The following is a 22,760-nucleotide window of genomic DNA, read 5'->3' on the forward strand; positions in this document are numbered from 1 at the left end:
ATATGTATCCCTTTGGTGTCTCTGCTCACCTTCAGTGCTGTCATGATGTGATTAGAACTAGAATGATTGAATAGTGAATATGCAATTTTGCAAACACAGACGATGACTATATGGACACAAATACTTCGTAAAAGAAGTGATGCCTAATATAAACCCTGCTAAAGCCTTTGTTTAGTTTCCCATGACTCGAGTCAGAGCTTCAACACATCATGCAACACTTTGAGCTCCACTGGCTCCACTTTGAAACAGGGTCACAATGACATCGGGCTGATCTTTGAGCTTTGCATTACCACGCCTTCTCAAGTTTATGCTTTATGGAATGAAAACACAAATCATGTGAAAGTGCCTTGAGACTCCAAATGTAGTGAATCAATTCAAATATGAAAACAAGATAGCCATAAAGAATCAAAGGCTCATTTTTGACACTTCATGTTGTTGTATTAGACTGTACCAAGGCAAATGTGCACTCCTGAATGACAAGTAGCAGAACATTGAAAAATGATTTCTTTGCTTGGATACTTTTACAAAAAAAAAAAAAAAAAAAAGGTTTACTTCAACTACAGAGGCATGAAATCCAAACAGAATACTGAACAGTACTGTATTTAACCCTCTAGGCACATAAGAGTAAATAATCAAGATGATCACAGACTTTTATTTTTCAGATGGTGCAAAACTGAAATGACGAATCAACGATAAATGAGATGAAAAGGCAGCAAAAAACAGCAAAGTAAAAGAAAGAAGCCTAGCTTATGTACACAATGTATTTCATACAAATAAAAAAAAACGAACAAACCACACTTCTTTTCAAATTTCATATCATCAAAACTATAAGAAGGTCATAAGAAATAACGGCAAGGTTGTCCAGCAGCGTACAATCACACAAGGCCCTGATTGGCTTTTAGTGTTTATAAGTCATGTGATGGTGAAGCGTAGCAGCGTGGGCGGAGCTCAGGAGCTGATTGGAGGGATGAGATCAGCTGACTCTAGGGTATCCTCACAGGGGCTGTGGCAGCTCTCCAGATTGAGCTGCTGTTGAGTCTGAAGCTTCAGAATGAGCTCCTTGATCTCGTCCCGCTTGGTTTTCATCCGTTGCTGGGGAAACCAATCCAATAAATTCATCGGGAGATAAAAGCTTGGAAGAGGATTCTGAAAGAAAAAAATAATCAGCATCAATAATTGCATTTGTTACAAAGTCTAAACACAACCGCTCAATTTGGATATAAAGGTCACTAAATGGCTTCAATGTAAATGTCTGTTTTTATAATCTTTCATTATCATGCAATAATCATTTTCTTCTGAAGCAACTTTTTTGCAGACACAAGTCATTGCAGGGGTGCAACTATCAATTATTTTAATTATCTATTAATCTGTTGATTATTTCTATTATAAATAATGGAAATAATTGTGTGACTTTCTAACATTTTCAGATGATACTACTATAAAATGTAAGTTAATGTGCTGAGGAAAACATGTCTCAAACACATGAATCAGCACACGCATCCGTCAAAGCACCTGACAGTGCAAGCCGGTAAACGCTGTGTTTCTTTTTTTAAGTGCTTAATGTTTAGGACATCTTGTGTTGTGCACTTTTCCTTCACTGGTGTAAAGTGATGTAAGTCACAGATGTTTCCATGCACACAGTGCAGCAGATTCTGATTAGCTGACACACATTCCTGGTGTGCAGAGCTATTAGGAACGGAAATGTTGAGAAATTCAATACTGGTTTCAATTCAGATAACCGTTACAGGTTCTTTTAATATTTCTCAGTAAAAAAAAGAAAAAAAAAGTAACTGCCAAAATGCTCAGAATCAGAATAAGCTTTATTTGGCAAGTGTGTGCAAACACAAAAGGATTTTGTTGTGTTTTTTTTTTTTTTTAGGAGCTCTTGGTACAAACATACATACAGTATATGACATGAGAACAGAAAGAATATTTAAATAAGTAAGACTAAGTGTCTAACAGTCTGTTACAGTCTTCTTAAATCTGATTTGCTGGCTGACCCAAACCAGACAGTTATAGAAGAGCACAGAACAGACTCAATAATAGCGAAGTGAAAATGTGTGATTTGATAATGTGTGAGGTTGTACTTTTTTGTCTGGGGATGTGAGTGGTTGATCTTCTGGGCCTTTTTCACAATGGAGTCAATGTCCCACTTCAGGTCCTGAGAGATGGTGGTGCCCAGGAACCTGAATGACTCCACTGCAGCCACAGTGCTGTTCATGATGGTGAGTGGGGGGAGTGCAGGGGGATTCTCCTGAAGACCACTATCATCTCCATTGTTTTGAGCGTGTTCAGTTTCAGGTTATTAAGACTGCACCAGACAGCCGTCTTCTTAACCTCCTGTCTGTAAGCAGACTTGTCTCCGTCCTGGATGAGACCAATGATGGTAGTATCATCTGCAAACATCAGGAGCTTGACAGCGGGATCTTTAGAGGTGCAGTCATTTGTGTAGAGGGAGAAGAGCAGTGGGGAGAGCACATAGCCCTGAGGGGCGCCAGTGCTGATGGTGCAGGTGTTGGATGTGAGTTTTCCCAGCCTCACTAGCTGCTGCCTGTCTGTCAGGAAGCTGGTGATCCACTGACAGATGGAGGTGGGTACAGAGAGCTGGGTCAGTTTATTCAGAAGGGTATCCGGGATGATGGTGTTAAAAGTGGAGCTGAAGTCCATAAGCAGGATCCATAAGTCCCTGGTTTGTCCAGATGTTGGAGGATGTAGTGCAGTCTAGGGGTGTGTGGTTTATCGGTGATGATGTTGTTTAGAGTTGATAAGGCTCAGAAAATACTGGCTGTACCACTGTATTTTTTTAAACGGTAGTATCGTAATTACGGTTCTACTGTAACTAATGTTGTTTGTGGGGCAGTCGCTAAAAACTTGTGCCAGCAAATAAACAATACAAAAGTGTCTTTTTTGTCCTGTTACTGTTAAGGGCCCAAAATGCTGTGTAGAATTCGCGCCTTATGCTGGTTTCACACTGGATGCACAAACAGAGTGGAGGCAGCACAGAAGCTGTGTATATGCAGAGTGGGAGCAGCACGCGCCCATTGTGCTTCCACACTGGCAGCATTGTCACGCGCAGCTGAACCGCGGCTTGTGTACTGCAAATACAGACGAGTATCGCCCATTCGTTCAAGTTTTTCAGGTGTTCACCAACAACTGTCTCTCATGTGCTTTGATTTATGAGATGGGCAGCATACTCTGCTGTGATGCGGTCATGTTTCCCTCCATCCCACACACACATGCATATAACATACTGTATAGTGTAGTTTGCATGATAAAAGTAATCTTAACATTAAGATATACATATGTTGCATTTGATATGATGTATAGTATTATGTTTTAGTTTTGAGATTTATACATCATCTGAAAGCTGAAGAAATAATCTTTCCATTAGGGATGGGCGATATATCGCATGCGATTGTCACATGCATTTCGTGACAATCGCATGCGATATTGCGTAGCTTGTCAGTGAACTACGGCTCTGTCTATTAAATGCCGCTCCATCTGAAAGCAGGTGATGGTGATTTAGCGGTAATCAGGGAACCGGCTTTACTGACGAAATGCACGTGATATATCGCCCATCCCTAATTTCCATTGATGTATGGTTTGTTAGGAGGACAATATTTGGTCGAGATACAACTATTTAAAAATCTGGAATCTGAGGGTGCAATGCATATTACTAATAAAAAATTAAGTTTGATATATTTATGGTAGGAAATTTACAAAATATCTTCATGGAACATGATTTTTACTTAATATCATAATGATTTTTTGGCGTAAAAGAAAAATCTGTAATTTTGACCCATACAGTGTATTGTTGGCTATTGCTACAAATATACCCCAGCGACTTAAGACTGCTTTTGTGCTCCAGGGTCACATATAAGCTATAGTTTTAGGCAAAAACTCCTGGCAATGATGTGTTTTCGTGCATTAATTAAGCCTATTTTTTCACAGTGCTGAATGTCATGGGGTGGTTGAGGCAAAAGTCATAGTTAATAGATAGTTAACAGACAGAATTGGTCCCCAAACTAAAGTGTGACCAAAATTCCCTATTAGATTTAACGTGAAAATATGACTTCTGGGAAGTGTGAATGAAAGCACAGAATAAGAGGAAGCTCTGGGAGTGTGAGGGAACAAAATTACGCATTGCCAGGAAAGTTTTTTTTTTAGAAATCGTTCAGAATCTCAGTGACTTTATTGTGGGGGAACCAATGATGTCCAGTCCACCATTAGATACACACATCCCATGTGTCCTCTCACCTCAAAGAAGCTCTCCACATACTGCAGCACGTAAACTCCACAGTCACTGAAGTTATCCTGCTGTGGCACACGAGGACTCGAGCCCTTCATCACATCCTTCCCAAAACTCCTCTGGGAGCCTTTCTTCACCTCCCACTCCACCTCTAGATACCTGCACAAACACCGGGACAAACACTCACTAATACAGATACCAACGTAAGTGAGAACTCATAGCCACTCTCGTTATTAAGTTAAGACTCCATGATTCTCCACTATACCTTCAGAAAAACAACTATATGCAAAAACATCTGTGATAAGAAAACTAGTTCACTAGTCTGTGTGGAAGTAGTAACTTACTCTCGTAATGTTTTTACAACAGTCGACCTGGTTGGGCCACGCAGCGAGTCCATGATCAGAATACAAGGCCTGAGGGTTTTAATACAATGACAGAGAGTGCTGAAAAAAATATACATGCCACAACTTCTCAACAGACATATGAAAGCGGATTCATTTCAAATTCAGGAATTGAAAATTCATAAATAAACTCTAAATGGTACACAACCCTTGGTTTGGGTTTCCATTTTTCCATCAATGTTAATAATAATACTGGTTCAAACTCTTCTGTAGCTTTCAAAGTGTAAACAGGGGTAACGTTTGTTGGGTAAAAAAGCTAACGAATGCAATTAAAATGTTAAACATAGTTAATTTTTTTTTCACCTGTTCATCTAAATTGATGTAACTCATTCACTCTGTTCTAAAATATAAATTGAATCGGCATATTTGATATAATGCATCAACTATGCAAAGTTATGTTCAGAGTATGTGAGGAATATCTGCGCTCACTGTTTGCAGATGGTGGGTTTGGACGTCCACTCCGCTTTGACGAAGCTCCCACAGTCATCAACCAAACTGTCATCTTCACTACACTCATCCTGAAAACACAGATAACAACATGTTCATAGACACAACTCCCAAACATCATCCAAACACACCCACGGCACGCCACATTACCTGTCAAAACACACACACCATGATAATAAACTGTTGTAGAGAATTATAAAATTAAATTTTTCCATTATGAAAGTAAGCCTGTTTCTTAATAAACTGAATTACAGTACAGGTCAAAAGTTTGGAAACATTAGTTTTTTTTAATGTTTTTGAAAGAAGTTTCTTCTGTTCATCAAGCCTGCATTTATTTGATCAAAAATACAGAAAAAAAAGTAATATTGTGAAATATTATTACAATTTAAAATAATTGTTTTTAAATTTATTATACTTTATCATTTATTTCTGTGATGCAAAGCTGAATTTTTAGGATCATTATCACATGATCCTTTAGAAATCATTCTAATATGATGATTCATTATCAAAGTTGGAAACAGTTCTGCTGCTTAATATTTTTTTCAGAACATGTGATACTTTTTAGGATACTTTGATGAATAAAAAGTAAAAAAAATAAAAAAAAAGAAGCTATGTTTTTAAAATATAAATATTTTGTAATAACAATATACACTACTGGTCAGTAATTTGGGGTCAGTCATTTTTTTTCTTTTTTTTTTTTTTAAATAAAATCAATACTTTTATTCAGCAAGGATGTGTTAAATTGATATAAAGTGATAGTAAAGAAAATATATTATTAGAATATATATTATTATTTTTTTTTTTTTTTTTAATAAATGCAGTTCTTCTTAACCTTTTATTCATCAAATATATTAGACAGCAGAACTGTTTCCAACACTCATAATAAATCAGAATATTAGAATGATTTCTAAATGATCTTGTGATAGACTGGATGTTACATGTGACACTGAAGGCTGGAGTAATGATGCTGAAAATTCAGCTTTGCATCACAGGAATAAATTATTTTTTTAAAGTATATTCAAATAGAAAACTATTATTTTAAATTGTAATAATATTTAACAATATTACAGTTTTTTTCTGTATTTTTGATCAAATAAATGCAGGCTTGATGAGCAGAAGAGACTTCTTTCAAAAACATTAAAAATAGTAATGTTTCCAAACTTTTGACCTGTACTGTATATATTCCAGTATCCAAATATCACAAATTGAATTTAATCTGACTACTTTTATTTAGTTTTGAAAGACCTCATAACATTATATGTAAATGAGAAGGAACTCTTGAACAATTGAACACCATGTTAAAAAATATGCTTTTTTTTTAATTTTTGTTTTACAAAATATTTTTATTTTTTTGTTTTCTCTAGAGGTTTTTGTATAATTTTTATATGTGGTGTATATTTTTATTTTTAGAGTCTAAATTTACAGCATCTTTTAGGATTCCTTGATAAATTGAAAATTCTAAAGAACAGCATTTATTTAAAATAGAAGACTTTTGTAACGTCGAACAGAGAAAAGAATAAATCTTTTTACAAAGTCAATTTTGAAACCACAGATCCGTCAAACTGAGGCTGCTTACCTGACATGAGCTTTGGTCATCAGAGTGATGGGAGTCCTCTGCTCCATAACACTCGATTATTCTGTGTAAACCATCTGGAATCGAAACCAAGCAGAAATCAAGCAGTGACACAGCGGCAGTCTGTTTCCGGTCACCCGTGAGGCTTGCATGTGCTCACCTGTGTACTGCGTCTGTCTGTTCACATCAGCTGCAGACCTGCCGTCGTCCAGCTCATCCGAACCTCGATCGGCAGCTGGGCTGGAGGAGACAGCAGTGCTATAGGCTTGAGTTTGAGGCTGGTACAGCGGGTTTGGCTCAACATGAGCCTTCTCCAGACCCGGAAAACAGATTATGGCGAGATACCAGTGTGCACTAGACAGACACAGAAAGACAGGTCATCAGATTAAAAAAATATGACACTTAGGCGGCTGATTTAAAATGAATCACTAAGCATTTGAAGCAGGGCAATTTAACACGTTACCAAAATAAATCAATAAAAAGCAACTAAACAAACAGTGCCTTACGACTCATTGATGGGCACAAAGATGAAATCTTTCTGGAAGAGATCCACGTGACGTGTCCATGTCTTCACTCTGTTGTGCTTCCTCTTCTGTATGCTGCAACACATCAAAACATCACATATGAAATAATCTTAGTACTAAACAACAGCACAGTGACTAAGGAAATGCGAATGTTTGAGCTCACGGTAAGTTGGACGTGTCGACCGTGTTTCTCCGCTCTCTCTGATTGAGTCTCTTATAGAAGAATGAGCTGAACACATGACTGCGGACAGCATCTTCCTTCTTCAGCTTCTCCAAAAACAGATATCTAGTAGCACACGATTATCAGATAATGTCAAATTTATGGACACGTACAAAAAAAAAAACCTTTCATGAGGTCTACATATATTTCTTTTAAAAAAGCACTGCATTCGGTCACAACAGATATCATTGATTGAATTAAAGATAATGACTTTAAGTAGAAGTCGATGATGACGTCGTTGAGGAACTCTCCATCGGTCAGACAGTGGAGGTCCTCATTGGTTACAGAGATTCCTCCTTTAGCAGGCGGCGGGGGGTAAACCAACAACCTGCAGAAAAACACAAGAAGAGCCGTGAGAACTTCAGTGTGTCGTATACGTGAGGAATATTTCTGCTACTGGCCTGGTCTGTTCATAGGCTCACATTTGCACTTGCCTGCCAAAAAAAGGCAGTTTTTCACCCATGCTGCTACCTTGTATTGTTATAAATAAGGCTGTTACTACAGCAACATTTTAGATACTAGTGAAATTTCAAAAATCTATTTCAATACCAACGAAAGAATTTCTAGCCTAACTAACTAATATGCGGTTTAGAGAGCCGAGGTCACTTTCACATCTTGTCATTTGAATGGTTTAGTCAGTGTCTTCAATGTTTAAATTGGCAAGACTTTGTTACAACGCACACTTCTGTTAACGATCTTTCATGCTGGCCCTGGGTCATCGGGCAGGGTTCACTCCTCTGAAAGATTGTCAGGAAAAAACTAACGAAAAAAATATATATATATGTATTAGGGGTGTAATGGTACACGTATTTCGTACCGAAAATTTTCAGTTCGGTGTGCATGTGTACTGAACAAATACATTGCTTTAAGCACTGCACAAGTGGAACTTCATTGGAAGTTTTTTTGGTGTATTGGTTTTTCAGTTCGGTGTGCATGTGTACTGAACAAATACATTGCCTATTGGAAACTTCCATATTTATATATGTCCCAGTTTTGGCAGATCGCCTCATCATCGATCATCTCTTTACTACTAGTTTTAACACGAAAGAAACATGAACGAACATCTCATGCCTCATGTAATCACTCAACCAATGTTTCAATGGCAGAAAAACGGCAATAAAACAGCCTGAAAACAAAATATCACGTAGCATTTTCTTCACCTCAGGCAGGTCATCAGTGTCCACAGCTCATTAGTGTGCTATAAATGAAGTCTAGAGAAGAGCATTTCACAAAATATTAAGACTATATACATTTTACTTTACCTGTTAGTGATGTCTTAATTCTTTAATGTTTCAATAAATCTGTTATGAAACGAGTTATGAGAGCCACTGTGTGAATGAATATATTTCAACAAACAAATAGAATTTTTATAATTTAGTTAATTAAAAAACTACATCATGTGTAATATAGATGTTTGCATACTTTTTTTTTTTTTTTTTTTTTTTTTTTTTTTAAGTTGAGTGTTGCTTGTTATATTTAAAAAAGAAATAGTAATTAAATGTAAGTTTGGGCTCTGATGTTAACTGTAACCTAATGTAAAAGGGCTTATGGGATTTTTATTCCTAAGAAAATCTAAAGTTTATTTTGAGTTTATTTTAAGTAAGAGCAAATTGTTCAGTAAACCACTGTTTAATGGAACATAAATAAATGAGTTTTTCCCCCTGCTGTACTGAAACTGTACTGAACCGTGACATCAAAACCAAGGTACGCACCAAACCGTCATGTTTGTGTACCGTTACACCTCTAATATGTATATGTTGTATAGCAAAATGTTTTTTGGACAACAAAATGTGTTAAATACTGAAAACGTCTAAAAATTTTACAAACCATAGAAGAAATGCATATTTCTGAAGGCAATATTTTTTCACATGTCAGGACGTACATCTGAGCATAACACATTATTGACAGAAAAAGTGTAGGTTGTTGATTTGAGAAGTCAGGCAGAGAGAAGTCTGTCTTTTTCATCACAATATCGAGTTATGACATTTTGATTTAACATAAGTTGTTTTTTTTTTTGCCAAACTGAATTGAAATGTTGGAGCCAGAAAAGATAATAACAGGGGAGTAAAAATTTGAACTACTGACCTGATTGAGCTAGCAGAAAAAATGGAGCCCTAAACCCAACATCATTGCCAAACTGAGATTTTTGGTTAGAGACTTACTTTATGATAGGACCAGTGAAGGTTGGCTGGAGCTCTGCCATCTCATCGTCCTCTTCACAGAACTCCTGGAGCCGAGCAGACATGCGCGTTCGCACACTCGTCACTGCACAAGTGACAGGGGCTGCTGGGACTGTATTCGCTGTTGCCACGGTAACGGTCACAACCGAAAAGGATGCCGAGGCTGATACGGTTGAAGATGAAGGTGTTGCTGATACTACAGCATTCACCTCTTTAACCTGAGGTGAAGGACAAATATTGGCACCTTTAATACACAGATGAATATGAAACATATCAAGTCATAATTATCATGTATGAGCACAATGTAAATCACCTTTTCTTGGGAGGCTTTGTTGTACTCAACCAGTCGAACGTTGGCCTCATCAAAATTGATCTTCTTAGGGAAATCTGGCAGATTGTTGTTTCTGCCGATTTCAGCAAGGATATCCTCCAGAATCATCTGTTCTTGCAAACTGGGGCCGCTCTCAAAAATCAATACAATAAACTTCTCATCATCTGAAAGCATCGACAGAAGAAGGAGAGGAGTAAGAGGTCAGATCTAGTCCAAATATAAGCAGTAAAATCAACAACAAACAAGAAGCCAAGAGCATAAAGTGGCCCGGAAACAAAATCACTACCAGCTTCGAAAAAAGAGTGAGTTTTGGAGAGTTTCATATGTCAATAAGTCAGAGTTTTTTTTTTCTTTTCATTTTACCAATGACCTTTTAAGGGAAAGTAGACCCAAAAATGAAAACTACCCCATGATTTAGCCATCCTAGATGTATATGACTTTCTTCTTTCAGACGAATCCAACTGAAGTTATATTAAAAATTGTCCTGGCTCTTCCGAGCTTTACAATGGCAGTGAATGGTGGTGGAAAGTGCATAAATCCATCATGAAAAGTGCTCCACACAGCTCTGAAGTGAAGAGGTGCATTTTTATAAGAAAAATATTCATATTTAAAACTTTATAAAGCGTAATCTGTAGCTTCCACTAACTGTCGTTAGAGGTCTGCTACCCGACCCGAGCCCGACAGGTCCTGAAATGCTTTCAGGTCAGGTTCGGGTTAATGTTTAATGAATAGTTTCGAGTTGGGGTCGGGCTCGGGTTTATAGCTAAACTAAAACTATATGCTGTAGGCTACGCTGCTTTCATAGATGCACGCACGTGAGTAGTTTCGAGTTATGAAAGATTCATGCACATTATTGCGAACGACAAAGAAAGGAAAGTTCTGTTAGTTATATTGGTTTGATAGGTTAGTGAGTCTAGGTGTTATATTTCTTTGCAATGGGGGGTAAAATCTGTGTTTTTGAAGTAACATTGCTTGTAGAGAGAGACGCGCAGATGCAGGTTCACACGCATGCAACTTAATTCAAATAAATTATATAATGAATTAATAATATACTAATATAGCACTTGCGTATTATTGCTCTTTTGTTGGTTTTGATAGCTTCCATTGTCCTCATTTGTAAGTTGCTTTGGTTAAAAGCGTCTGCTAAATGACAAAATTTAAATATATTGTAAATGTTAATAACAAAACTAAATAGAAATTTTAGGGCTGTGATGGTCACCGTGACAACTGCATCACTTGTCTACTGCCACCGTCGGTAGTGCACGTGACGTCAAGCATAATAATAAGTTGTGTATACAAGTGCAATAACAGTAATAGCTGCAAATTGGTTTATTTAAACTATGTCTATGGTAATCCACAAATGACCTCAAATGCCATACACAGCGTTTCCTTTAGATTGGCAGGTTTGAGCGCAGGAAAATACAGTTTATGCATTCAGCAAATTAATTTTGTGTTGGGCCTTGTTGGGAAAACAAAAAATACATCGCCGATCTGGTGCCATCTCCATTCATGTCACCCATCTGCGTTTGTACAAGTTGCTGTGATCGCAAATGCCTGGCTGGTCAGGTGTGGCGAGGCTTTCTACAAACGAGACAGCGATAAATGAAAGATGTTAACAAGAAATATGGCAACAATTCCTATTTCAAAAGAGAGCTCGTGCAGACGAGGGGTTAATGCGCTGCTTGCTTGGCACCGGAACAGTGTCACACCGTCACGTCGTAACAGGTTGGGTCTCGTGTCTACACAGGACATTTTAACTCTGTGTCAGTACCTCATAAATAGGACGAGGCAGTTTACTGTCGTGCCGAATCCGGTGTAGCATCACTTATTATAATCAGTTATATAGTATTTTGTCGCGCTGCGCCTCTTGCGTCCGGTAGACAGGGTGAATTTAACTTTCTTATTTAGGCTACTTTCTTGTTTAACTGTATTATTTATTTTATATTTATTTTAGTGTTTTGCAGGCTGCGTATTCACTGACGAAGTGCTCAAATAAACACGAGCTGACGAGTTGAATAGGGTGTGTTAGATGAGTGAGACAGTGCTGGGCTGCTCCAGGACAGTTTGGAAAACCATTTCAGAGACATGATCTTAAATGTGACTCATATAAAATATATTAAATGCATGCACAGTTTTAAGTCAGCTTTAATCGCCTTTTTGGTAACTTCATGACTTAACTGACCACGACATTGCATGCATGTAGTTTATTTTGTGCTTTGACATGAAAGGATACAGGCTACACAGTGCTGAAGTGAAGCGGAGTGTGGGTCTGAAACCTCTCCCGTTCTCAGTCATTCTGCGACTGAATAAATGCATTTCTTGTCAAGAGAAAAATGTAACGATGTAACGGGGATGTAACGATTAAGTGCAAACAGGTTGAAAATCGATTCAAATATGTGACGATTCAAATTAGTTGAGATGTTAAACAAATCGCAATTCATTTAGGGGCAGGAGTTTATATGAATGTATGTCTGAGGAGAACTTACTGTCTTTAGTAAAGTTTAGATGGTATTTTTTTTCATATCTTGCCTCTGTTTTCTAAAGTTCCCCTCAGACATACATTCATATAAACACCTACCCCTAACTGAATTGCGATTTGTTTAACATCTCAACCGATTTGAAAAGTCATTTCAACCGGCTCGTGGTTAATCGTTACATCCCTACATCAGCTACTTTTTTGTGCTTCAAAATCTCAACCACCATTCAATGCCATTACAAAAACTGGAAGAGCCAGGACAATTTTTAATATAACTGATTGTATTTGTCTGAAAGAAGCAAATCATACACCTAGGATGGCTTGAGGTTGAGTAAATCATGGAGTAATTTGAGCTTTTACTTTAAAGATGGAGTTTGTAAGATTTTTTCCATGTCAAAACATGTTATATGTACAAGATTAATCGCATGATGAGTGCAAAGGGCTTTTGCAAAGATTTTCTGAAAATATGCTTGATTTTTGTAATTCTGCTAGGTTACACTAGTAGCACAGAAACTGCATTGTTTTTGAGGAGATGTTAATGGGATTGAGTTCTGATACTCACTGTTGCCGCTGCAGTCGTACCATATTCCTCCATCGTCCGGAGACATCTGCAGCTGAGCCTGTAATCGCTGGCACTCCTCATCGGTGGTCTGCAGGAAAAGGACCGGCAGCTTCTTGACGGTACACCACTCGCATCGGGTCAGCTCCGACGACTGCAAATAAACGCTCTCCAACACATTCACATCAGGACCTCCATCACAACACCACAGCAAAGAGATGACAAATCACTTAGTCTTATTTTACAGGAAAGTCATAATTGGTGACTGAATTAACAATGTATAATACTTTGCTTTCTACAGCATCTCACCTTCTGTCTCCAGCCGTATGTTCTCCACTGAAAACTACGAAAAAAAAAAAACCCACAATCAAAAACGAGCACAAAAATTCTCACAAACAAAACACACTAGATTTAACATACATTTAGGGTAGAGGTCAACTGACATACTGGTTTTACAGATTAATCTCAAACAAAACAACTACTGGATATCAGGAGGAAAACAATAAAATTCTCAGCAATAGTTTGCAAAGGTTTTGCTTTGTAACTCTCCTCTGTTTCTCTGTGGCCAACACTGGCTTATACAGACACAAGTATTTAAGAGTGCTTTCACACTTGATTCAATTGCTTGGTCTGAACCAGACTCCTATTGCTTTCTTTGCCCCCACACTATATTTTTTGGGTCTGTTTGTATTTGTTTGGTATGTTTCTGCCATCAAAGCTGCAGCTGTTCACCTCTGTTGCTAAATGCATAGTATCGCTCACCTTTGGTTTTGTTTCCAAAGCTTGTGTCGTACTGTATTGGAAATGTCCTCAAGAATGCTGTATTTATGTATATATTTAAAATGTTGTATTTAATTTAATTTAGTTACAACCCATGGTTACGTCATTATTTTTAATATTATACTAAAGTTCTGCACTATTTTACTTTGTTTTTGTTCAGTTTAGTCGTGTCAGTGCTCGAGAATTAAATGTGTGTGTTCCGCTCCCGCAAACATTCTTATCATTTTTGCACTATCAGTATGCAGGTATTGAAATCGCTTTTGAATTGCGCTCACTGTTCACTTTCACTTTTTCCGATTTTGTGATCACACGCACTCTGTGTAAAGGATCTTACAAGATCAGATATTTGTCAGTGAGTTCAGGACCTGCTGAGCAGCAAATACTGTCAGTCATCCATCCTACTCTCCACCTGTGGTCCGTCAAGCTCGTGTTGGATCCAGGGTTGCAAGGTGCGTGTTTTTTCCACGGAATCGGGCTACATTTAAAACCGATGCGTCAGGTTGATTTTTCCCCGTGGGTAAACAAATATGTATAGCATATTATTCTTTCACCATGCAGTAAACTTATTTGAAATACTTAGGGGGGATAAATACTTGAAAACCGTTTAAACTGATACTATTAATCAGTCATTTTTTTACTTTTGGGTAACGGTTAAATGGTTAATATGAGCATCCCTATTCAAGAGATCATTCAAATGTAGCATTTAAATAAAAGTTAAAAATCTCAACTCCCAACTCTGAAGGTGATATGAATCAGGTGTTTGGTTGATCTCACCACAACAGGCTTGGTGACCATCCTGCGTAAAGTGCCAATCCTTACACTCCTGCAATCCAGAATAATGCTGCCCAACTTCTGCACCTGACCCATTTTCCTCCTCTTAGGAGATGGATCTTCACACACGGGGTTTCCAAACTACATGAGAAAAATGACCAAAAAAAAAAAGCTTTACAAACTCTAAATACAACAAACTATCTAACGATCACATTCATTCTTTCAAACTGATTCTCAATTTTTCAGGAAAAAAATACTGTACATTTTTGCAAATTCTGCTGATTTGATACATTTGTCATATGTTTGAAAAAACATTTCAAAAGTGAAATGTTGGCAAAAATCTGAAATTCTGAGCCTTGATTTTACTGGACAAAAATTTAGCAACAGTACAACAAAAACACTGCTTACTGGATCTCTCATGCGATTCCTTCTGGGCACCAGGTTTCTCTGGCTTGTCTGTGTGAAAAAGTCCTCATTTTCACCAGCTGCTTTAACCACCGCTTCCACCCGACCACCGGAGGGAGCAGGAGACGAGTGGGCAGAGTCCGCGGGCCGCGGCGACACGCTGTCCAAGCGGTTACCGGTCCCTGTGCTGCTGACATCATCACTTTCTTCATCCTCATCGCTGGACAGCACAACTGCATTTCATCAAAACACGTAAATGACACATGCATCTGAATTACTGGTGACACATGATATCCCTCAGCTCTTGGTTAAGCCTGATCAAAAATGCTTTTTAACTCAGTGCTTTTCATTTGGTATATATATATATATATATATATATATATATGTTGTAATACTTAATATTATAAGTAACATTATTGTATGTTGCTCTGTTGCGAGTTGTATGCTCCACTTATTTATGCACCATGAAACCTCCTTAGGTTTTTTGAAAGATATTATATACACAAAACAATAAATTATTAGTATGACACTAATAAGTTAGCTAAAGACTAAAGAAATATTGCATTTGACCCTCCTATTGTGATCTCATTGATAATCATAACATCCCATAACCTTTCATAATGTCCAAAGTTACATATGCGGCAGAAGAAATTATATTTGAGAGCTGCAACTAACCATTATTTCAATGAATCGATTAATGGGGCAGGCCAGCTGAAAACTAGCTAACAAATGTTTGACGTGTTGATCATTTGCAATGTGATGTAAAAGTGTGAAGTGTAGTGTACTTACTGGGGTCATTTAATTCACATGGTTTGGTGATCTGCTGTTTCTTGCCTCCAGCTTGCTTGAGTCCATTACACGCTGAGCTTCCTGAAGAGGCAACGAGTCTTCCATTGTGCGGGAGCAGCATACCTCCATGTGTAATCCGCATCGATGGGCTCATGACGACATCTATCTGTTGAGAGCAGCCCCCAGAGGTGGACTCGTAAAAGCTTTTGCTTATCTGAAGGCTGGGTGGCGCAGGGGGCGGCTGCGAGCGAATGGACGGGCGAGGGAGCAGCGTTGATGTCACAGCAGGAAGGGGCAGAGTCTCAGCAGGTAGGATATATCCACAGCGGTCACATTTTACATGGTCCTCACTTGGCAAGCCACATTCACCACAAACTGTGAGGTAATCATCAGGCTGAAGGGGCTGCTGGGTGTGGGAAGGCCAGAAAAACACAAAAAACCCAGTCAGGGTAGCACCATATTTAGTTTTGGACAGGAATAAAAATGAGGCTGTGAGGGACTGCAGTACAGTGCGTTTAATGGACTGTATGATTGTTCACCTTACAAAATGGCTTTCAGAAAAAAAAAATCAATAGACAAAAACACTATAAAGCAGTTTTGAAAGATACATGATCTAGGACTTTTACACAGTGCACGTCATTGTAAAGACTTCAAGTCTCTCCCTCTCTCACAGCAGAGGTCGGCAACCGTTAACCATTTTTAATATTTCTGGTTAACGACTGTGCCAATAACCCCCAACATTAATCTGTTCTTGTTTTAAGCATAAGCTCACTTAGCTTTTTTTTTTGCCCCATTTAGTTAGGTTTCTGACGCTCAGAAAAGTTGAAAAGAAAACACGCAGCCAGTTTGTTATGGGCTGTCTGAGTCTGAAACTCATCCAGCGAGCTGTTTCCATTTGCAGCTGGTTTCTTTGTAGATAGCTAGCTATTTAAATCACCTCTGAGCCATATACAGATGTTGACAAGCCCCATGGAGGAGAGGGGCGGGCTGAGAAGTAGCTCATTATCATTTAAAGAGACATGCATGGAAATGGCTCACTGTGAACAGAGCTGTTTTTGACAAGGTTGTTTTAAACGACCATTAAGGAATTTTAACCCAAGTATGTTACAGACATTTCATGAAGACCCTAAAGAATCATACCAACTTGTGGAAAATGGGCATCCGATGTCCCCTTTGAGGACATTTGGGTTTAAAAAGCAAGACAAAAATACTGAGGAAGATTTGCAATGTGTGCAACATTTAATGCCATGTATGCCATTAATTTAAGACTTTCTGATCTGATTAAAGATCTTTTTAAGACCTTAATATGTTAAAGGGCAAATTAAGACTTTAAGACATTTTTAAGACCCTCATTTGACTTCTGCACATTGGGGTAATACAGAAGTATAGGGTATGGTCTCACCTCAACTGGTTTGCCCACAGGAGCAGGACTCTCGTTCATCGCCCGCCGTTTCTGATGGACACGTCTCTTAACACTGTTGGCTGAATCTAGTGATGTACAGTAGAACAACACCCATTAGATATTTCTGCTTTCTGTAAATTATGAAAATGAGAAAACTCATTGGTTCTGCTCCATCTGCTTACCTGAAGAAGAATGCTGTCCAGCTCCACTCTCTGGATCACATCGGATCTGCAGGAAAAACACGTTGGCATACAGCATAAGAATTATGAAATACATCAGATCCGCTCAAGAAATGTTCCAGGTTCAATGAAAATAAAGCTCTATCAACATTATTTGTAGTCATTTTGGAGAGACATTTTTTTTCTGTAGTTATCACTTTATGCCATAAATGCTGTAGATAGAGCTGAACTTGGTAAAACATTTCATCACACCAACAGACAGTGTGGGCGATACTGTATGTGGCATACAAAAAGCCACACAATGCATTTCAGAATAGAAGTGGGTGAAGTTTTAGTAAAAGGAAGGTTGAGTGTGTCTGATTTCAAAGTTTTTTTGAGCAGCCAAGAATGTGAATGTAGCTTATCTGAACTAAACTATAGACATAAACACAGCTAAAGCTAAAGTTCAAGACCGTATTACTCCCAATGCTCATGTTTCTACTTGATTTACTTGACATCAAACATCTGAAGTTAAATCGGCCACTTTTTATTGGGTGAAGTCAACTCATCCAGTGCCATACCTTTGCTCCAGCATTCTGATTGGAGTAGGGAACTGTGTGTGCTGGAAGAGCCGCCCCTGAACCATAACTCCTTGGGACGGCGCTGGACTCATTATCAGATAGCTGGTTCGAGTGGGGAGCGGAGACACACTCACTGAATGAGCCGCTTCACTGGGAGCCCATCAACAACAACACAGAGCACAGTGAGCATATACATTCAATCCAAATACAGGCATTTAGACAATTTAGAAAGGCATTTAGGAAACAAACAAAAAAGGTGAATTATTATGCTGAATGACAATCACAATAATTTAGCTTGAACTACCATAATCACGATTAGATATTTCTTGGAAATTTCTTTTTACGTTTCATCAGAATTACTGCACTCTCAAATCAAAAGAACAACAGCTTGCATGATTTATCTTACCTCATCTAGTTTCCTGATGTATTATGTTTATTATAGAAATTAATACACTCTTTACATTATGAGAACTGGTACAAGAAGCTTCTATGAATAGCTAAACCGGTTAAATTCCTAATATTACCAATAATTCCTCCAACAACTCCAGATAATGTTAATGTTTTTTTTTTCTATTTAAACATCAATAAAGATGAATTGCTATATTAAAAAAACTACAAGCGCAAACAATATAACATAAGAGAATCACTTATTACATTTATTGCAGTCCATCAGGTTTGCCTGCAGATTTAGTCATAGCAAACAGTGCAAATGACCACATTAAAGAAAACAATTTACAATTTCATTTGAGATTGTTATATTAAGAAGCAGATCATTTGCCATTGCTTTCAGCTCATTGGTGCTTGTGCATGGTTGCCAGGTTGGGAATTTAAGTAAAAAACTGGGCAGAAAATGCATCTTTTTTTAAGAGAAAAGCACTGGTTGGGGGATGTAAACCCTTGAAATCTGGCAACCGCAAGCATGAGAGCCAGTGGAAGCTTGTTACCAATGCAAGATAACAAAATGTCAATTGAAAAGGAATTATTTTCAGTAAAAATAACAAGAGGGCATATATCTCACATGATTATGCTTAAATAATTGAGAGAAGCGGAAATTAAAATATGGTTAATTGTGCAGCCCTAATACATACACATAAATACACACACAATACAATTGCAATACCTAAGCTTGCCGGCTCTGTTGAGTTGCCTTAATTGATTTGGCCGTCGTTCATGAGTCTCCATAGACCCATTAGCACTGAAGCGCTTCATGGATGGAGTCTGCCAAAGATAGATCAGAGTGCTCAGGTTATAAGATCATAGCTCATCATAACTGCAGACCAGCCGTAACAACCTTCAAACAGGAGTTCATTAACATGCAACTGACCACAGTTACTCTAAATGGCCAGAAGTATGTCGTATGATACCATTTGCATTTTAATTAAATGTTTGTCTACTCAAGTTATTTTTAAATGTTGCTTCACACAATGACATTCTAGAAAACTGTGTGCTTTTTCAGAATGCATTGTTGTGAAAGTAAGCTAAAAAGATTTAGAACAATTAGCACAAATTAGATGCCAGCATTGAAAACAAGTCACACGTTTCTATTGAGCTTATGAATGCAATGGCCAATCAGAGGTGTTTAGTCAGACTTTTGTTCAGTGCATGCACTTACTGACTGAATTCTGCACTTTTGCAAATGCTCACATTATTGGTTTTGCATTGTAGACAGCTTCAGTGACTATAAACGAAGTTTTTGCAAGAGTGCGTAACTCGCACTTGACTGAAATCATGGACCACCTCTGAGTGGTCTCGTAATACTACACGATAGCTGCTACCACACCATGAGACATAAGGTATACATCTCTGTTATACACCAATGGTGCAAATAACACCAACAGTAAGAAAACAGTACAGACTCAGCCCGGAACAGGAAGGAGAAAGACAGAGAGGACTGGAGCTCAACCACTGCAAGATATTACAGAAAGTGAAAGATAATGGAGCAGATGAGAGGTAGAAAGATTGCAGATACCTTACTTCCCTCAGGGGAAAGCTCCTGCTGGCCACCCACTCGCTCCATAGTCACAAGAGCGGCGCTAGTGGAAAACAAGAGGAAGACACTTAGAGGCCATTCACTCAGAACTTCATTTACTTAGAAAAACCCAAGACTTGAGCAGATGAATGGGGGGGGGGGTACAAGGTCTTGAGAAGTGTTTTTTTTTGTTAAGTTGAACAACTTTTAACTTGAGCAGCACATTTTTAGAACGGCATGCCACAAGCAAAACAAAAGATGATTTAACTGATTTAAGATATCCAGAGAGTATGTACATAGAAAAACTATGGAAAAGTGATGCTGTGAAATGGAAAGACATGTTTATGTGAACCAGCCCTCAGGAAGGTGTCACACTTGGTTTGATTGTAGCAGCAGATCACTAAACGTATGGTTATAACAGCATTTGTGATCATTTAAGCATGTGGGGCTCTGTATTTCTTTTAGGGGTGCTCTGATTGATCGGCTACTGATCGCTATCGGCCCATAATCACTTTGGGATGATTGCTCGGTGGTCTCTATAAAGGCTGATCTCAAGCTGACGACGCACCTGCCGTGAGAGGTTTAGCATGACATGCAGCGGCACTGTCTCAATGGACTGCATACGCACTGCAAACAGAGCAGGCTTGCCCCATTATAAAACAACAATGCACGGCATGATCAAACATTTAGGTGAGATAATTCTATATTTCTGAAAAATGTCAAAAAATAAATAAAAAATCCCCCCATTTTCAAAAATGAAATTCAGGCCCTGAAGGATGTCTGTAAAAATCCTGACTGGAGCATCACTAAATAATTCTAGATGATAAAAGGAAGGCTTCAAAATGATCGGTATCGGCAGATACTGCTTCCTGTGATCGCCCCAAAAAATCCTGATCAGAGCACCCTTCATTTCTTTAACTTCTCTTTGGCCTAAATGTTTCTCTGTATACGGTGATAATAACACGTCTGATTCAAAGCAAATGTTAAAAGGGAGTGTTCCTGCAGAGATGCTTGAGTGGGCTGTAAGCTGCTCTGTGCTACACGACCCTACTCATGTCACTATCATCTGAGAGAGAACACCTCCAGGGCTGCTTCAAGCCTCCGTCTCTCCTGTCCTCACATTTATCCAGAGCTATCAAACACATGGAACTTTGATCATATCATATCCATTTGATTATATCAAATCGTATCACAAGGAATCAATTATTTATCTTTTGAAAAAACTGGAAACAGACGTAATTAACATTCATTATTAAGAAAGCACAAACATTTTTAACTGTGCTAATAACAAAAAAAGGGTCTCTGGAGTGCCAAATCAGCATATTAGAATGATTATGTAACACAGTGTTTCTTCCAGTGGGGTGTGTTTGCTTTTCACACACTGCTTTACACATTCAAATGAATGAGCTGTGTCATCAACAATAAACTAATGCACTGTTCAAATATTGATATACGGCACAATACTTCCAACAACAGGACAGATGGATTCGCAGTGTTCACTTTGAGAGCCTCAAGACATTGCATCGCATCAAACTGATGCAGTTTAAGGGCATTTTCACACCTGGCTCGTTTGGAGCATTTGTTTCTGAAGCTGGCACATTTTCTGCCTCAGTACGGTTCCTTCAGGCACATACTGTATGAACACAATCTGCACCAAAACAATCAGTCCGAGATCGCCTTCATCTTAAACTGCTGCTCTTTCTGAAACAGAAAGCTGTCCCGATGAAGGCTCTAACTGGTAAACTGTATCAAATGTATCAGCGGGAATGATGGCTACATTCACAATCAGCCCACTTAGCTAACTTCTGGATGGCTGACGCCACGAGGAACATAAAACAGTAGCACTCCGACCAATGAGAGGACAGTTTTACTCACAAAAGTGAAAGAATTTTGGTATGCTTTCAAATGTTGCCTTGTGAAAACAAACCAAGAACAAAATGCAACATTTTAACAATTTTAATGTCTGTTTCAGAACAACGCAAACAATCCTTAGACAGTGACAGAAATAATGGCTGCAGAAAAGATTTCTGAAAATGGAAAACATTTATTATTTCTATCAAAAATCAATTACACATTACTGTTTTTTTATTATTAATTTTGATCAGTTAAATGCTAGATTGATGAACAAAAGCATACATTTCTTTCTAATTTACAATTCTACCTATCTATCAGTCTCTGTATTTACCTATTTAACTACCTCTATAAAAACTCTATTCTAACACTACATACACTTCCGCAAAGGTGACTTGTCAAGTTTTCAAAACCACTCTTCAGACAAGCCTTTTTCTAACCAACATCAAAATTTTGCATATAAATTAGAAACAATAACATTTGATCACATTTGAATTAGGATATTCTGTAGTCGACATGAATGAGAACATTTCATTCATGTCTTTTATGTATTTTGATGGCAATATGATAATGCTGCTGATGAAAACATGAGAATATATTCACTCGTAGATGAGAGGAAAACAATATTTTTCACGTATATCACGATATTACTGGATGAGGCTGAAGGGCCCACGTTATCAATGAGAAACCCAGCTAAAAATCACAAGTCAGCGGTGACAAATGCATAGATATAGTCTCATTTATTGTTGATGACAAGGCATAATGAGTAAATTTAGGTTGATTTAAGATTTAAAAATAAAAAATTCAATGATTTCTGAAGTTTGTTTATATCGCATAGCATCAGGCCTCAGCCTGCTTCAGCATCCATACACTGAAACAGATATTTTAACAAGGGGACAGACCTTCAAACTACACATTTGTAATACAATCCACTTTAATTTCAGTATATTTATTGTTTAATCGGCTCAGATGTGTATATTTTGTGCAGCGTGGATGCTGCTGCTCGGTTAGCACGCGCGCTAACGCACACACACGATCAAATCTGACGGATAATATGCATATTCACATTTATACACTAACACAAGGCAAACAGC

General features: G+C 38.1%; 1 protein-coding gene across 2 annotated transcripts; it reads right to left on the bottom strand.

Annotated features, from left to right (window-relative positions):
• Positions 1 to 632: 632 nt before the first annotated feature.
• Positions 633 to 21,029, bottom strand: LOC109077333 (sentrin-specific protease 6-like). 2 transcript variants are annotated; one of them, XM_042777361.1, is made up of 22 exons: positions 20,857 to 21,029; positions 19,816 to 19,879; positions 18,967 to 19,064; positions 17,847 to 17,996; positions 17,264 to 17,335; positions 17,108 to 17,180; positions 15,706 to 16,111; positions 14,920 to 15,149; positions 14,515 to 14,652; positions 13,270 to 13,303; positions 12,964 to 13,152; positions 9,908 to 10,089; positions 9,577 to 9,812; positions 7,626 to 7,742; positions 7,358 to 7,480; positions 7,177 to 7,269; positions 6,831 to 7,024; positions 6,674 to 6,747; positions 5,080 to 5,168; positions 4,594 to 4,662; positions 4,258 to 4,408; positions 633 to 1,146 (listed from the first exon to the last, which is right to left on the bottom strand). In XM_042777361.1, exons 1-22 carry the CDS (start codon positions 20,958 to 20,960, stop codon positions 949 to 951), a joined length of 3,084 nt encoding a protein of 1,027 aa, XP_042633295.1. In that variant the 5' UTR covers positions 20,961 to 21,029; the 3' UTR covers positions 633 to 948. The 2 variants fall into 2 exon arrangements, with proteins under 2 accessions (XP_042633295.1, XP_042633294.1); XM_042777360.1 differs by lacking the exons at positions 17,264 to 17,335; positions 17,847 to 17,996; positions 18,967 to 19,064; positions 19,816 to 19,879; positions 20,857 to 21,029 and having other exon boundaries at positions 15,706 to 16,108; positions 17,108 to 17,213.
• Positions 21,030 to 22,760: the final 1,731 nt, after the last annotated feature.

The sequence above is a fragment of the Cyprinus carpio genome, chromosome A20 (assembly GCF_018340385.1).
Source record: "Cyprinus carpio isolate SPL01 chromosome A20, ASM1834038v1, whole genome shotgun sequence".
Taxonomy (NCBI): Eukaryota; Metazoa; Chordata; class Actinopteri; order Cypriniformes; family Cyprinidae; genus Cyprinus; species Cyprinus carpio.

Excerpts from the sequence above, each read along its gene's own strand:
- LOC109077333 (XM_042777361.1), bottom strand. The coding sequence starts at position 20,960 with ATGTGTTTGATAGCTCTGGATAAATGTGAGGACAGGAGAGACGGAGGC. Across the intron at positions 16,112-17,107 it reads CTGTGGGCAAACCAGTTGAG|CAGCCCCTTCAGCCTGATGA; the intron begins GTGAGACCATAC and ends TCCCACACCCAG. Across the intron at positions 7,025-7,176 it reads TTTGTGCCCATCAATGAGTC|TGCACACTGGTATCTCGCCA; the intron begins GTAAGGCACTGT and ends GTGTCTGTCTAG.